At 58.5% G+C, this 14,685-nt stretch overlaps 1 protein-coding gene across 4 annotated transcripts in view; it reads right to left on the bottom strand.

Moving 5' to 3' along the window:
* Nucleotides 1–1,604: 1,604 nt before the first annotated feature.
* Nucleotides 1,605–14,685, bottom strand: part of CCM2 (CCM2 scaffold protein) — a 46,046-nt gene continuing 32,965 nt past the window's right edge. For all 4 annotated transcript variants that reach the window (XM_035026447.1, XM_035026449.1, XM_035026448.1 and 1 more), the window contains 8 exons: nt 9,191–9,274; nt 8,542–8,725; nt 5,606–5,742; nt 4,527–4,662; nt 3,470–3,527; nt 3,204–3,342; nt 2,850–2,988; nt 1,605–2,043 (listed from right to left, as the gene is read on the bottom strand). In XM_035026447.1, the coding sequence (XP_034882338.1) occupies nt 1,763–2,043; nt 2,850–2,988; nt 3,204–3,342; nt 3,470–3,527; nt 4,527–4,662; nt 5,606–5,742; nt 8,542–8,725; nt 9,191–9,274 (1,158 nt within the window). In that variant the 3' untranslated portion in view covers nt 1,605–1,762. The remainder of the gene's footprint in view (nt 2,044–2,849; nt 2,989–3,203; nt 3,343–3,469; nt 3,528–4,526; nt 4,663–5,605; nt 5,743–8,541; nt 8,726–9,190; nt 9,275–14,685) is intronic.

Raw genomic sequence — 14,685 nt, 5'->3', positions numbered from 1 at the left:
CCGCGGACCACCACCTGACCGCACAGCTCCGCCCCTGCCCCCGGCTCTGCTGCTCAATAAACAGGTGTCTCCTCACGCCTCTGCTCTGGCTCCTACCTGCCCAGGCGCGCTGCGGCCAAACGGGGTTTGTGTATGGGTGGAGACACTTCCTGGGTCCGTGCGGAGCCCCAGGGGGAGGGGGGTCCTCCCTCCCGTGTCCCAGAGGGTGGGGATCTGTCCCCCATGTTCTCAAAGGCTGGTGGTCCTACCCGCTCATGCCCCAGAGGTGGTGGCGTTCCCATGGCCCTAGAGGGCAGGTGATCTCTCCGTGCCCCAGAGGACGGGGTCTGTCCCATATCCTCAGAGTGGAAGTGCTCTCTGTCCTGAGGGTGGGGTTCTGTCCCCACTTGTCCCCAGAGGGTGGGATCCATCCCGTGACTCCAGCAGGTGGGGGTCCACCTTCCCCCCACCCCATGTCCACAGTACCCAACCTGCCCAGACAGTAAGTAGGCAGTCACCTGGCTGTGGCCCAAGGCGTGGGCTTAGGAACTGGTTTTGGGAAGGAACTCCCCAGACTCAGGGGCTCTGGAGGTTTAGCCGTTGAAAAAGTGTTTGCTGGGGGGTGGGGGGGCAGCAACTGGCCCCCAAAGTTCCTGGCCCCTCCTGGTGCCCAGCTCTGGAGGGGCCGCCCATCCCCTCCATGTTCCCTCTTCTCCAAAGCCCAGGGACCTGCGGAGGGGGGCTGCAGGTGAGAGGGGCCCCTGGAGAGGAGGGAGCGGCTCCTGCCGTCCACACAGGACACTTAGACCCGGTTCCACAGTGTGGCCACCCCACCCCTGACCGCTCGTTGGGGCCACTCACACCCAGGATGGGCTGGCCCTGCCTGGATGACTTTAGCTGTTCCAGATGCTTCCAGAGCAGGTTGATTTGCACTCCTGTCTGGAGACCTACCCCATATCCCCTTAGCTCTGCGGGTCTGGGCCGACTACCAGCTCCCGGACAGCGCAGGCCGGAACCAAGTCTGAGAGCCCTCCTCCCATCCCGACCTGCCGCTGGCCAGGACGCAGACCCCCGCCTGGCCCCCACACGGCCTCACTGTGGGCCCAGGGCTCTGTGCTCCCTCTCCGGGACCCCAGCACCCACCCTGCTCGGCCTGGGGCTTCCCACACGTGCTGTCGGGGGTCTCCCAGGGCAGAGGCACCTTCTAGGTGAGGAGGGCGTCTCCAGGGCCACCCCCACTGCCTCCCCATGTGCCAAGGGCAGGGGAGGGGCCCAGCCCAGGGAAGACCTAGAACACAGTGCCCCCCATAAGCCCCCTGGAGACCGGGACCCTGGGCTCCAGGATGACAGGCTCTCGGGGGAGGGGGGGAGGGGAAGGAGGGCAGGCGCCACGCTTGGGAACCCGAGCCCGCGCCCAGCAGCGAGGACCTGCACTCGCACCAGCGCCCAGGCCCCCTGCTGTCCCAACCCCACGTCCATGAAGCAAAAGCCCCAATCCCGTGCTCCCGGTTTGCTGCGACGAGCACCAACAGGCAGCCGGCCCCCACGCCACAGCGCCCAGCCCGTCGTGCAGGCCTGGCTCCCACCCCGCGAGACCAGAAGCACGCTGGGACCAGAAAGGAATTATTCACATCGCAGTAAACTTCTTTGAAGGTCTCTGAGAGTTTCGACAAGAATGTCGTGTGCAAAACTGAAAGGACCCCCAGGACCCCTCCTGGGCACCGGCGCCCCGAGGCCGATCCTTCACAGTAGAGGGCGCACCGGTGGGCCCCTCCCGGCGCCGTCAGGCCGAGTCCCGGTCCATGCTGCAGCCCAGAGCCTCGATGTCGTTGCTGATGTCCGAAATCATGCGGTCCCACTCGTCCCCTTCCGAGGGCGCGGACTGGTCGTCGGAGCTGCCGGTGGCCCTGTTCCCAGTGCAGGTGGAGGCGGAGGCGGAACTCAGGGCCCGCCGGTACCTGCCAAAACTGTCGGTGATGATACCTCGGCCGTCCTTCACCCCGATGGTCTCAAGGAAGTTCTCGAAGTGCTGGCTGTCCTTCTCCGGGATGAAGGGCCGCAGACCTGTGGACACAGGGTGCGCCTGACGCCAGGCCTCCTGCGGGGAGAACGAGCCTGCCCGCCCCACCCGCCCCGCGTCCAGCCCCGTCCGACGGGCACCACACGCCCGCGCAGGTCCCGCGTCTGCGGCGGGTGGCTGGCCCCATCTCCCCCCATCGGGCCTGGTGGAACGGCACCCACAGGCCTCCGGGTGCAGAACGGGGGCGGGGAGGGGAGGCAGGCTGACCTCTGAGGGGTACCACCCACTTTTGTAAGAATAAGCCAGAAAGGAACATGGAGCTGGGGGCTGGGGCCTCGGACCCCAGCCCTGGCTGCATGGCTGACCCCGGCGGGGAGGCCACAGGGTCGGCAAGGGCTCAGACTGCACGCAGCAGGCCAGGCCTCCGGCCCTACGTCCCCCGTGAGTGGAGAGCTCCTCAGTGGCTGCTGACAAGGGTATAACCCAGGCCCCCCTGGATGGTGGGGGCAGAGCCCGGGAGCCTTCGCCGGCCCCCATCACGCAGCCGGGGTCTCTAGGGTCAGCACTGTCATGCCCGAGGGCGTGGGCAGTGGGCAGGGCCCCGACCACCCTGCCCACCCAGCTCTCAGGGCCGGCACCCCCGCAAAGGCCGGTCCTCCTCCCCGGACACGGGGTCCACTCCCCCGTGCGCAAACTCCTCGTCCCCCACGTAACCCACGGCAGCGCCAAGCCCCTGAGGAGCCGCACCCTGGCCCCCGCGCCAGGGCGAGCAGCTCCCGGCCGCCCCTCCGTCTGGCTGCCCCGGGCAGGTCCCGCCAGCCGCTGGCCAGGGCCTCGGCGCGGGGCTCACCGAGCAGCAGGAACTTGCGGCCGTCCCCGTACAGCTGCCGCAGGTTGATGCAGAACTCGTGCACGGACGCCCCGTCGCGGTAGTCGTGCAGCAGCGCGGCGAACTGCTGGATCTCCTGGGAGGACAGCTTGGTGCGCAGCTGCCACGGCGGGGCAGGGGTGCGGCGGTGAGCGGCGCCGCCGCCGCCCCTCCCCTCCCCTCCCCGCCCCCGCCGCGCCCCCAGGGAGCGCGCCCGCAAGGAGCCCGGGGCGCGCGCGCGCACGGAGCCCGCGAGGCCGGCGGCGAGGCCGGGGGTCCGCCGCGCGCCCCCCGCCCCCAGGGAGCCGCCGCAGCTCGGGCCGGCCCGGGGCGCACCGTCAGCATGTAGTCCTGCAGCAGCTCGGTGGCCGTGGCGCTCAGCTCGCTCTCGCTGACCGTCTTGGCGTGGGGCGCCGGCTGCGCGCAGAAGGACACGGGCGAGACGCCGCCCGCGTGCGCACACTCGGGGAAGGCGCTGCAAGGACGGAGCCGTGGGCACGCGGCTCCGGCCTCCGCCTCGCGCCCGCGCCCCGCGCCCCGCGCCCCCCGCCCCCCTGCGGACGCGCACTTCCGGCCGGGGCGCCGGCGGCCGGGGTACTCACAAAGTGCCGGCTTCCGGCTCATACGGCTCCTTCACGTCCACCTTGGTGGAAGAGTCGTCTGTAGGGGTGCGGACACAGGGCCTTCCGGTCAGTGGGCAGGGGCACCGAGTGCCGGGGCCCCAGCACCCCGCGAGACGGGGGCCCTGGCGGGGGCACCTGCACGCCTTCCGGGGCAGAGCCACAGGCCCCCCGGGGGGCGCGCACCCACACCGGCTCCCCCGGGGGCGTCCCGACCGGCACCGCCTGAGCGCAACGCTCCGGTCTCGGCAGGACGCCCCAAACGGGGCGCTGAAGGGCGCTCCCCGAGGGCCAAGGATAGCACAAGCGGGACTCGTGGCTGCCGCGCGGCGTCCTGGGGCCCGGGTCACTTTGTCTCCTCTGCCGCTTTAGCCGAGGACTGGGATCCCAGAGGCCGGACAGCTTGCCCCACCGCAGGGGCTGGCCGAGGGCAGGAGCCATGGTCAGGGCAGGGCTGGCCCCCAGCCTGGGCCCGGTGGGCTCCACGCAGGCAGGGAGGCGGGACCCCCGGCACCAGCAAAGAGCGCGGGACACCGCAGCTACTCGGGAAACGCCGGACGGGTGACCTAAGGTCCGCGTGACACAGGCCGTGAGGGACACGGACACCGTTCTGCACGATGCTGAGCTCGGAGAGGCGGCTCAGAAGTGCGGAGTCGGGGAGCGGTGCGAGGAGCAGGCGGCGCTCCTGGTGCCTGGAACACCGGGCTGAGCGAGCCGCCTGCCCAAAACGCTCCGCAGATACAGAGGAGGGGGTGGCCTCCACGTGCTCCCCCCACCCCAGCCCCGGGGCTGTGAGGTCTGGGGTTCCTCCCCACACACACCGCCTCCAGCCCCCGGCCCTCTGTTCTGAGGCAGCTGAAGGGACTTCAGCTGAGGCGTTCCCTGCCCCCCGACGTGGTGCAGGAAGCCACCAGGCTCCCGGGGCGGGGGCCGTGTCCGCCTGCAGATGGACCTGGGCAGTGGAGTCTGGGAACGAGGCACTGGTACAGAGCCACAGGGACGGGGACAGCAGCGCCACTGCCCGCCCACGCCCACGTACCGCTGTGAAGGGACAGGTGGTGGGTGGGCGTCGAGGCCCCGTCGAATATGGCTCTGTCCAGAAAGTCGATCGTGGACTCCGTGTACACAATCTGGAAGACCTGCCCCAGCAGAGAGCACAGCTCCTCCGCAGCGACCTGCCGTGGGGACAGAGCCGGACCTTCCTGGACAGCGTGCCGGCCACCTGGCTCCTCAGATGCCCAACCAGCACCAGGACCGAGGGCCCTTGGCCTCCCACTGCCCGACGGGGCCACATGGGGACCAGCTCACGGCCAGGCGTGCCAGTCAGCTGCCAGCCCTCCTGCTCCCCCCACCTGGCCCACCAACACCCTGCCCAGGCTGCTGCCCCAGGCTCGGGGACAGCACTCCCAGCACGGGACACGGCTTCACACGCGTGCTGTTAGGGCAGGGTCCCCTCCGGGGCGGTTCTGCCCCTGGACACGGGGAGTGACCAGAGGGGCCTGCAGTGGGGACAGGCCAGGGAGGCAGCCCCATGAGGAAGAACTGGCCAGAAGGTGGACAGAGCCAAGGAGGGCACTGATCAAAGGGTCCCCAAGGCAGGGGGTCCACACTGCAGTCTTACAGACACAGAAACTACAAACAAGGCGACCGAGGAGCTCCTGGAGGCTGGCAGCCCTTGGGTAGCTGAGGGGGCCCCAAGCCCTAACTTGCCACTCCCAGGGCACAGCTTGGGGTGCAGAGACCACCACCCCCATTAGCGCTGGGGAAAGGGTGAGGCCCCTGGAAGAAAAGGAACACAGCCTGAAGGCACCAGACTCAGTGAGCCGGACAGGGGCCTAAGCAGGGCCCTGAGTATGTTGTGGGCGGGGTCTGGGGGGAGGTGGGAGGGGCCAGGTTGGGGGGCTATGGGAGGGGCCTGAGTCACGGTGTGGGAGGGACCTGGGTGGGAGGGGCCTAGGTAGGGATATGAGAGGAGCCTGGGTCAGGTTGTGGGAGGAGCCTCGGCCAGGGTGTGGGAGGGGCCTGGGTCGGGGAGGTGGGCGGGGCCTGGACAGGTTGTGGGCAGGACAGGCGCCGGGTATCGGCGGGCCTGAGTCCCAGGTCCCACCCTCTACTCACCTTGCTCTCTGTGGCTAGGATTACCAGGCAGCAGGCCTCCACAGGCCCCACTCCGCTCTCTGACAGGGAGACTGCGGTGAGGCCTCTGGAACTTTCTGCACACAGACTCTGGCTGGGGGAGATGCCAGGGTCCTGGGCTGAGAAGTCAACAGTGCAGCAGGTTAGAGCAGGTTGGGAGCTTGCCAGCAGGCTCTAGGCAGGCCCTACCTGGCTCAGGTAAGGGACAGGCGTGCCCCCTGCCCCACCTTCCCAGCTAGGCTGCCCCCATCCTCACTCCGCGGCGGCTGCTCTGGCCACTGCTCACCGAGAACTGCCACCCTCCAGGGCCCTCTAGCATCCCTGCCACGGATGATGCTAGTATCTTGGGCTGAGACATGAAATGGCCAATATTTAGCTGCTTTTGGTCTACACACAAGATGGTATTCCCAGGGTTCCGCTTACAGGAACCATGGGCATGAACACAATCCTGACAGATGGGGACACTGAGGTGTGGGGCCCAAGGGCGTGAGAGGGGCAGAGTCCAGGAGGGGATGTGGACCCCGGCCCACGTTTCTAACACTCCGCCCACCACCTCGTCAGACAAAGGTCCCAGGGCGCGGACGCACGGGGCAGCCCCCGGCCTGCCCACAGCAGGGAGGGAGGCCCCCGCCCTGGGAAGCACGAGCACATGGGACCGGGGAGCAGGAGCTGGAAGTGAAGCTCACATTCCCCCTGATGCTGGGGTGTCTCCAGACAGGCCCACCCCAGCCCGGAGGGCACCCGAAGCTCAGACGTGGCTGGGAGCCAGGAACCAGGCAGAAGCCACACTCGGGACGGGTGTGCCCGCAGAGCCCGGGGCCTGGCACCCCATGAGCCCCACGAACGCCGCCGTCAGACCCCAGGACCGCACCACCGGGCCACAGGCCCTGAGCACGTGAAATGCGGCAAGTGCACACGGTGCCGTGTGCGGAGTGCAGACTACACACAGGGTCTCGGGGGAAGTACAAAGAAGACAGGGGACATCTTGTTAATAATGGTCATACTGGTTATGCATAGATACAAAGGGCTGAATAAAATACATTAACACTGATTTCACTTGCTTCCTTTCACTTCCTTCACTGTGGCTACTAGAACATTTTAAGTAGCTCTGTGGCCCCCAGCATTGTCTGACGTGAGCATTCCCGGTCGTAGTCCCGCAGGCTGTCCTCACAGCTCCGGCTTCAGATCCCCCATCCGCCGTCCGACACCCACAGAAACACCCTCCGCGTCTGCACGGTCTGCCCCGCCCCGCTGCGCCTGGACATCGGGTCACCTGCCCTCCAAGCAATGCCCGCCACACGGAGCCCCTGTAGCCAGACCCAGACCCCACACACCCATGTCCCCCACGCTGCCCCAGGCACCAGCACAGCCTGGCCCGCAGACGTGCACACGTGGGCTGCGCTGGTAGGCACTTACTAAACACGGCCAGCACACTAAGGACCCCTACGTGCAGGATCCCATACCCAGCACGCTGGGGCCACTGGGACGCGCAGGCTCATGGTCTCAGGACCGTCTGCTCAAATGAGGAAGATACCCAGGACACAGGGATTCCTTGTCTTCCTTTAACTCAAAAGCCCTCAAAGCTCTGGGTCCCGGTTTCCGTCTCATTTTGCAAAGCATCTCCTACAGCGCTCATTCTCTCCCTCGCAAAAAATCTGTTACCCCTTTCTTAGCAATCTGCTCTAATGATTAACGCTGATATGTGTCCCACCACACAACCAACCAGGGGGCCCAGCTCCCCACCCACCAGCTTCCACGCCTGCAGGCGCCAGTCAGAGGTCAGTCTTCCCGTTGCTTTTTGTCCCTCAGGATGCCCCAGACCTCGGGCCTCCTGCGGGACCGTCCGCGCCCAGGTAGGCAATGGCAGGAGCCCCGATGAAGCCACTTCCCAGGCCGGCCGGCCCCGCCACACCCTGCTGGGCCCCCCGCCAGTCACTCGACCTCTGTGCTCCGCTACTCCATTTGTGAAGCGGGAGAACACGGTCCTCACCGTTGAGCGGGATGTTACACCAGGTAATCCGTGTCCCAGGCTTTCTGCTAGTTTGAGCCATTTTTTTACATTAAAACTGTTACATATGGGCAGCTTCGTGTTGTTCACACTAAAGTAACGCCCATCATTCAACAGTAGATGTACCGAAGGGAAATGAGGGATCAGCAGAGCACAGAGGGGTGTGGTGGGCCCGCAGCACCCCTACCGATCTGTGCCGTGAGAGGCCCCCAAGCTCAAGGGGTCATGCAAGGAGGCTCACCAGGGCCTGGCTCTTAAGAAAATCTCTCGGATCTGCCATGAACTGCCGACCTCAGGCGGAAAAACAGTTTCCCTCTGCGCTGCCTGAGCCCCCCTCGGCCCCCGCCACGGGCCCTTTGGAAATGAATGGCTTCAGGACCCTGTCCGGCTCCAGAACACCCAAAGGAGCCCACGATGAGTTCCGTATCGCAGTGCCAACCTCAGAACCCCACCCGAGGGGCGTGACGTCTCTCCTCGTGTCTCAGTGACTTGGTTCCAGGCAGAGGCTGTGGCACTGGTCGGGGGGGCAGCTCTTCTGGAGAGCCCAGGAGGTGACACTGGGCTCCCAACCCCGGGCGGGGTGGGGGGACCGGATGCAGGGGGCTGGGGGCCAGTGCCTGGTTTAAGGTTCCTCCTGACTCTCTTACAAGGACATGCTCAGGACGTCTGGGACCAGGAGCTCCACAATGGTCTGGTCTCCTCTCTGTACCCAGCTTTGGGAAGCCTGTGGCCAAAGGCAGGGCCCACATGTTGGCGGGGCTGAGCGAAGGCCCCCTCTCAGGTGGCAGCTGACCCAATGCTGGAGAAACTGTGTCCAGAGCTCCACTAAATTCCCAGACTCACTCCTGAGAACAAAGATGTGGGCTGTTCCTGCCAAGGACCCCTGACCCCGCCCCCCCCGGGTGCATACCTGTCTTCAGGACCACCAGGTGCGAGGCGTCATCCCGCACGTAGGACACAGCAGCGATGTCGTGGATGGGGACCCTGAGGATGGTGTCCTCCCCGTCCCGCCAGGCCAGCTTGACGTTGTAGGCAGACAGGCTGATCACAGCGTCGTGCTCCTGGGTCAAGTGTCCGGGGAGCTGGTGGGCTCTCTGGAAGGGACGCAGCGCATCGGAAGTGCAGGCCTGCCACGGCCCCCAGGAACCCTGCACCACGCACAGGCCAGAACTCTCCCTACGCCCCGCCACGCCTGCTCCGGGAGCTCTGTTGCTTCTAGAGCTGCTCTGATTCAGACCTGTGGTGTGTGCTTTACGTGTCTGGAAAATGTGAATTCTGAAAACAGCCCAAAACCACAAGGAGCAAAGCCTGGAGAATAAAGTTCACGTTCAGACAGGTTCAGTCTTTATGGCCCAAGAGCCAAGCACACCTATGATATGACGGGACAGGGTCCTCCCTCCCAGCCGTGAAGGTCCAGTGGCAGAGGACCAAGAGCCAGCGTCAGAGTACGAGGCTCAGAGGTCAGAGTTAGGAGCTGGAGCAGACTGAGGGTCAGAGGTTGGGGTTAGGAGGTATCACAGGCCAGGGGTCACAGGTCAGGGTCAGAAGGATGGGGTTACCTTTGCATTGTCTATGAAATGCAGGATTTCGGTCCTACTGGAGGGATTCAGGTATCCTGGTATGGACGTTAACTGACCTAAGTACTGCAAGAAAGTGAGGAGAGAAGCTGCCATGAGAAAGGGAAGATCAGCCCAGACCATCGTGGACACACACAGAACACGGCTTGGCTTCCGCCTTCCACCACCGGGCCTGCTGGCCTGGCTCGGGGTGGGGGGCGCGGGGTGCGGGGGGGCCCTCCGCTAGGAAGTGTGCTCTGAATTCTTAGAGCAGTCTCTCCCGGCTCAGGAGACGCTCCCACACCTGCCAATGTACCGCACTGTGAGGACTGTTACCCGTAACAGGGGCCGTTCCTCAAGCGAACTAGTTCTGCCAGGGACAGAAATACCCAGCTCCTGCCTAAAGGGGGAAACAGCAAGAAGCACGTGTGGCCGTCACAGTCCAGGGGCACTGGCTCCCTGGAGGAGCGAGACACACTGACCACAGGACGGCAGAGCACACCCCTCCCCACAGTCATCCTCCAGCCAGGTAAGCACACGGCCTCACGCGGAAGGCCCATCCACCGCCGTTCCTGTTACCCCATACGTCACGTCCAGCTGACGACAAGGGATGCCGAAAGCTGAAAACGCCGTCTGAACAGGCAGGGCAAGCACCAGAACCAGACACAGACATGGCAGGGCTGTTCTCAGGGGCCACCGGACCCAAAGTTTAAAGCAGTGTGATTGGGGACGCCCGGAGGGCTCAGTCGGTTAGGCGTCTGCCTTCGGCTCAGGTCATGATCTCGGGGTCCTGGGATCGAGTCCCCCATCAGGTGCCCTGCTCAGCGGGGGTCTGCTTCTCCCTCTGCCTCTGCCCATCTCCCCTGCTTGTGCTCTTGCTCTCTTTCTCTGTCAAATAAATGCATAAAATCTTCAAAAAATAAAATAAAGTTTATAAATAACGCAGTGGGATTAATGTGTTACAGGCTCCAAAAGAAAAAGTGGACATTGTGCTTCATGGGTAATGTAAGCAGAGACATAGAAATGCTAAACACAGATCGATGGGAAATGCCAACGATCAAAACCACCATAACAGAAACAAAGAGGGATGGGTACGGCTGATGGATGCATCTGTAGGCTGGACACAGCCAAGGGAAGGGTCAGCAGGAGTGCAAATACGTCAAGATACATCAACAGAAACTTCCCAAACTGGAAAGCAAAGAGGGAAAAGCATGAAAAAGATGGAACAGGATATCCAAAAACAACCAGGAAATTCCAAAAGTTGTGCCAGGCATGTGGTGGGATGACCAGGAGAAGCACTAACGACAGGCTCCAGACCACAGATCCGGGACTGAGAGAGCACCAGGCAGGGCACACAGGGAGAAAAGAGAAAGCGGAATAAAGACTGAAGCCTGACACCTAGCATTTCATAGTCAAACTGTAAACAGTCACAGAGAAAACCTTCAGGTAAACCACAAGACAAAAGCACCTTACCCACAGAAGAACAAGGATAAGAATGATAATCAGACTGGGGCTCCTGGGAGGCTCAGGCAGTTGAGCAGCCAGCTCTTGGTTTCGGCTCAGGTCATGATCTGAGGGTCGTACGATCGAGTCCCGCATCAGGCTCCACATGCAGTGTGGAGCCTGCTTAAGATTCTCTTTCCCTCTCCCTCTGCCCTCCCCCCCGCCGGCTCTCCCAAGCTCACTCTCTCGCTCTCTCTCTAAAAGTAAATAAATAAATCTTAAAAAAAAAAAAAAGAAAGAATGAGGATGCCTGGTGGCTCAGTCAGTTAAGCATCTGCCTTCGGCTCAGATCATGAGCCCAGAGTCCTGAGATGGAGTCCTGCATCGGGCTCCCTGCTCAGCGGGGAGTCTGCTTCTCTCTCTGCCCCTCCCCACCCCCGCTCGTTCTCTTTCTCTCTCACAAAAATAAATAAAAATACTTTAAAAAGAATGATATTGGACTTTTCTTCAGAAACAATGTAAGCACGAGAGGAATGAAACACTCAAGCATTGCTAGAAACCCACCAACCTGCAATTCTGTATCCAGTGAACCAGTCCTTCAAACAAAGGACAAATAAAAACTTTCTCCCGCAAACGAAATTTGAGGGATTTTAAGATTTATTTATATTTATTTATTTGAGAGCGAGAGAGCATGCACACACACTCTTGATCTCAGGGTTGTGAGTTCAAGCCCCATGTTGGGCACAGAGCTTACCAAAAATGTTTTTTAACTTTTTTAATTTAAAAACATTTTTTTAAGTTTTATTTAAGTCATCTCTACACCCCACATGGGGCTCAAACTCATGATCCTGAGATCAAGAGTCATACATTCTACCAACTGAGCCAGCTAGGTGCCCCTAAAAAAAATTTTTTTTTGAATTCAAGACCCAACTACATGTTGCCCACAGGAAACCCACTTTAAAGAGGGACCTTACTTAATGGAAAGAGTTCTCGGAGAAGATGTGACAATCCTTCACATGTATGTACCAAACAACAGAGCATCAAAATACACAAGGCAAAGACTGATAAACCTGCAAGGAGAAATAAATGAATCCACAATTGCGACTGGAGACTTCAAGACACCCCTCTCTATCAGAAATGGACAAACCCAGCAGGCAGAAAATCAGTGAGGACACAGGTGAACTCAACACCCTCAACCAACAGGATATAATTGATATCTATAGACTACTTCATCCAATAGCTGCAGAATAGACATTCTTCTTAAGCTCACATGAACATTCACCAAGAAACTGCACATTCTGGGCCATAAAACACACCTTAACAAATTTAAAAGACTAGAAACCATACACAGTGTGTTCTCGAATCACAGTGGAATTCTTTGAAAGACACAAGAATAGGGGCGCCTGGGTGGCTCAGATGGTTGAGTGTCTGCCTTCGGCTCAGGTCATGGTCCCAGGGTCCTGGGATCGAGCCCCTCATCGGGCTCCCTGCTCGGCGGGGAGCCTGCTTCTCCCTCTCCCTCTACTGTTCCTCCTGTTTGTGCTCTCTTGCTCTCCCTGCCAAATAAATAAATAAAATCTTTAGGGGCGCCTGGGTGGCTCAGTCAGTTGGACGTCTGCCTTCAGCTTGGGTCATGATCCCAGGGTCCTGGGATCGAGCCCCATGTTGGGCTCCCTGCTCAACGGGGAGCCTGAAAAGATAAATAAATTTTTTTAAAAAATCCATTATCAGAAGATTGCTTTCATGAGTATAAAATCAGAAAGAAAAAGAAAGAAAGAAAAAAAGAAAGAAAAAGAAAGACACAACTACCAAAACACACATAAAAAAATGGATAATCTGAGTAGGTATATGATCTATTAAAGAAATTGAATTAATAACCTTCTAAAACAGAAAGCACCAGGCCTAGACAGGTTCACGGGTAAATTCTACCACACACTAAAGGAAGAAATGATACCAAGTGTCTATAATCTCTTCCAGAAAATAAAAACAGAAAATATCCTAACCCATTCTATGAGGTAGCATGACCCTAGTATCAAAATCAAAGATACTACAAGAAAGGAAAAACTACAGATCAATATTTCTCATAAACATAAATGTAAAAATCCTCAACAAAATATTAGCAGATCAAATCCAACAAGGCATAAAGATATTTATATAAATTATATAAAGATAATAAATATACATGATGGCCAAGTTGCATTTATCCCAGGTAGGCAAGGCTGATTCAAAATTCAGAAATAAATTAATGTAATCCATCACACATCAACACTCTAAAGAAGAAAAATCACATCAGATCAACAGACTCAGAAAAAGCATCTGACAACATCCAACACCCATTCATGACAAAAACTCTCATCAAACGAGGACTAGAAAGAAACTTCCTCAAATTGATACAGAACATGTAAAAATACCTACAGCTAACATCCTCATTAACAAGTGAGATGCCTGGAGATTGCTTAAGATCAGGAGTAATACAAGGATGTCCTCTCTCACCACCGCTTTTCAACACTGTATCGGAAGTCCGAGCTAATGCAATGAGACAAGAAAAAAAAAAGGTACAGATTGGAAAGGAAGAAATCAAACTGTGTTTCCTTGCAGACGGTCTCTCCGACTGAGGAACCAAACAGGCAGGTCACTCTGGGGATTACCAGGGGCCCAAGTTGGTCCGCCCAGGGCCGTGCCAGGCAGTCAATCGCCCGCTCACACAGAAGAGGAGCCGGCGATGTGCACCCAGAACACGGCGGCAGGTACAAGTCAAGCGGCTGAAACTTCAGGAAAGCTGCTTTCAGCAACTGTCCGTGTGGGCTGGGCAGCTCTGCAGGAGACATACACTCATTCTGAAAAGTTTTCTATTTCATCTTCTCTAAGTTGGGGGCTGGGGAGAGGGAATAAAGCTAAACTGTGCACTGGTTTCCCCACCCTCTCTAGGGCTGAGAATCTCCCTCTGAAAGAGCAGCCTGAGAATAAATAAGCAGCACACGTAAGCAGTGGCTCATACTTAGCTTCTCACCAATAAACATTCCAGAACATTTCCACAGAGTGGCAGCTGGCCAGTGCCTTTCCATCTGCTTCCTGTGCGCATGTGTAAACCAAATGCAAATGCCTCTTTACATCGATCAGTATTAAATTTCATCTATTCTCACAGTTCCTGATTTCAAAACTTACTACAAAGCCATAATAACCAGACAATATGGTACTGGTATAAGGAGAAACACACAGACTGATGGAACAGAACACAGTCCAGAAAGAAACCCTCACATACGTGGTCAGCTGATTTTTGACAAGGCAGCAAAGACCATCGATAGGGAAAGGACAGTCTTTTCAACAAACGGTGCTGGGAGAACTAGAGTTGCACACAGAGGAGAATGAAGTTGGTCTCTTACCTCACAGCACATACAAAAGTTAATTCAAATGGATCCAACCCCTAAATGTAAGACCTAAAGCTCTAAGAGTCTTAGAAAAAAACAGAGGAACAACTTCATGACATTGGATTTGGCAACGATTTCTTGGTTATGGCACCAAAAGCAAAGGCAATAAAAGAAAACAGATAAATTGGACCAAAATTAAAAACATTTGTGCATCAAAGACCATAATCAATTAAGTGGGATGACAACCAACCAACGGGAGCCGGTATTTGCAACCTTACGTCTGATAAGCAGTTAATATCCAGAATATGTAAAGAACCCCTATAACTCAACAACCAAAAGACTACACAACCTGTTTAAAAAGTAGGCAAAGGACTTGAAACAGACATTTTTCTGAAGAAAATATACAGATGGCCAATAAGCACATGAAAAGATGCTCAACATCACTAGTCACTAGGGAGATGCAAATCAAAGCCACAATGAGAGACTACTTCACACACCCATTCCGATGGCTCCCATCAAAACAGAAAATAAGGGGCGCCTGGGTGGCTCAGTCGTTGAGCTTCTGCCTTCAGCTCGGGTCATGATCGGGTCCTGGGATCGGCCTCCCTGCTCGGCGGGAAGCCTGCTTCTCCCTCTCCCGCTCCCCCTGCTTGTGTTCCCTCTCTCGCTGTGTCTCTCTCTGTCAAA

The sequence above is a fragment of the Mirounga leonina genome, unplaced genomic scaffold, assembly GCF_011800145.1.
Source record: "Mirounga leonina isolate KUSES-001 unplaced genomic scaffold, KU_Mleo_1.0 Mir_199, whole genome shotgun sequence".
Classification (NCBI taxonomy): Eukaryota; Metazoa; Chordata; class Mammalia; order Carnivora; family Phocidae; genus Mirounga; species Mirounga leonina.
Note: the sequence above shows the minus strand (reverse complement) of the source record. Positions and strands in the feature narration are given on the sequence as shown.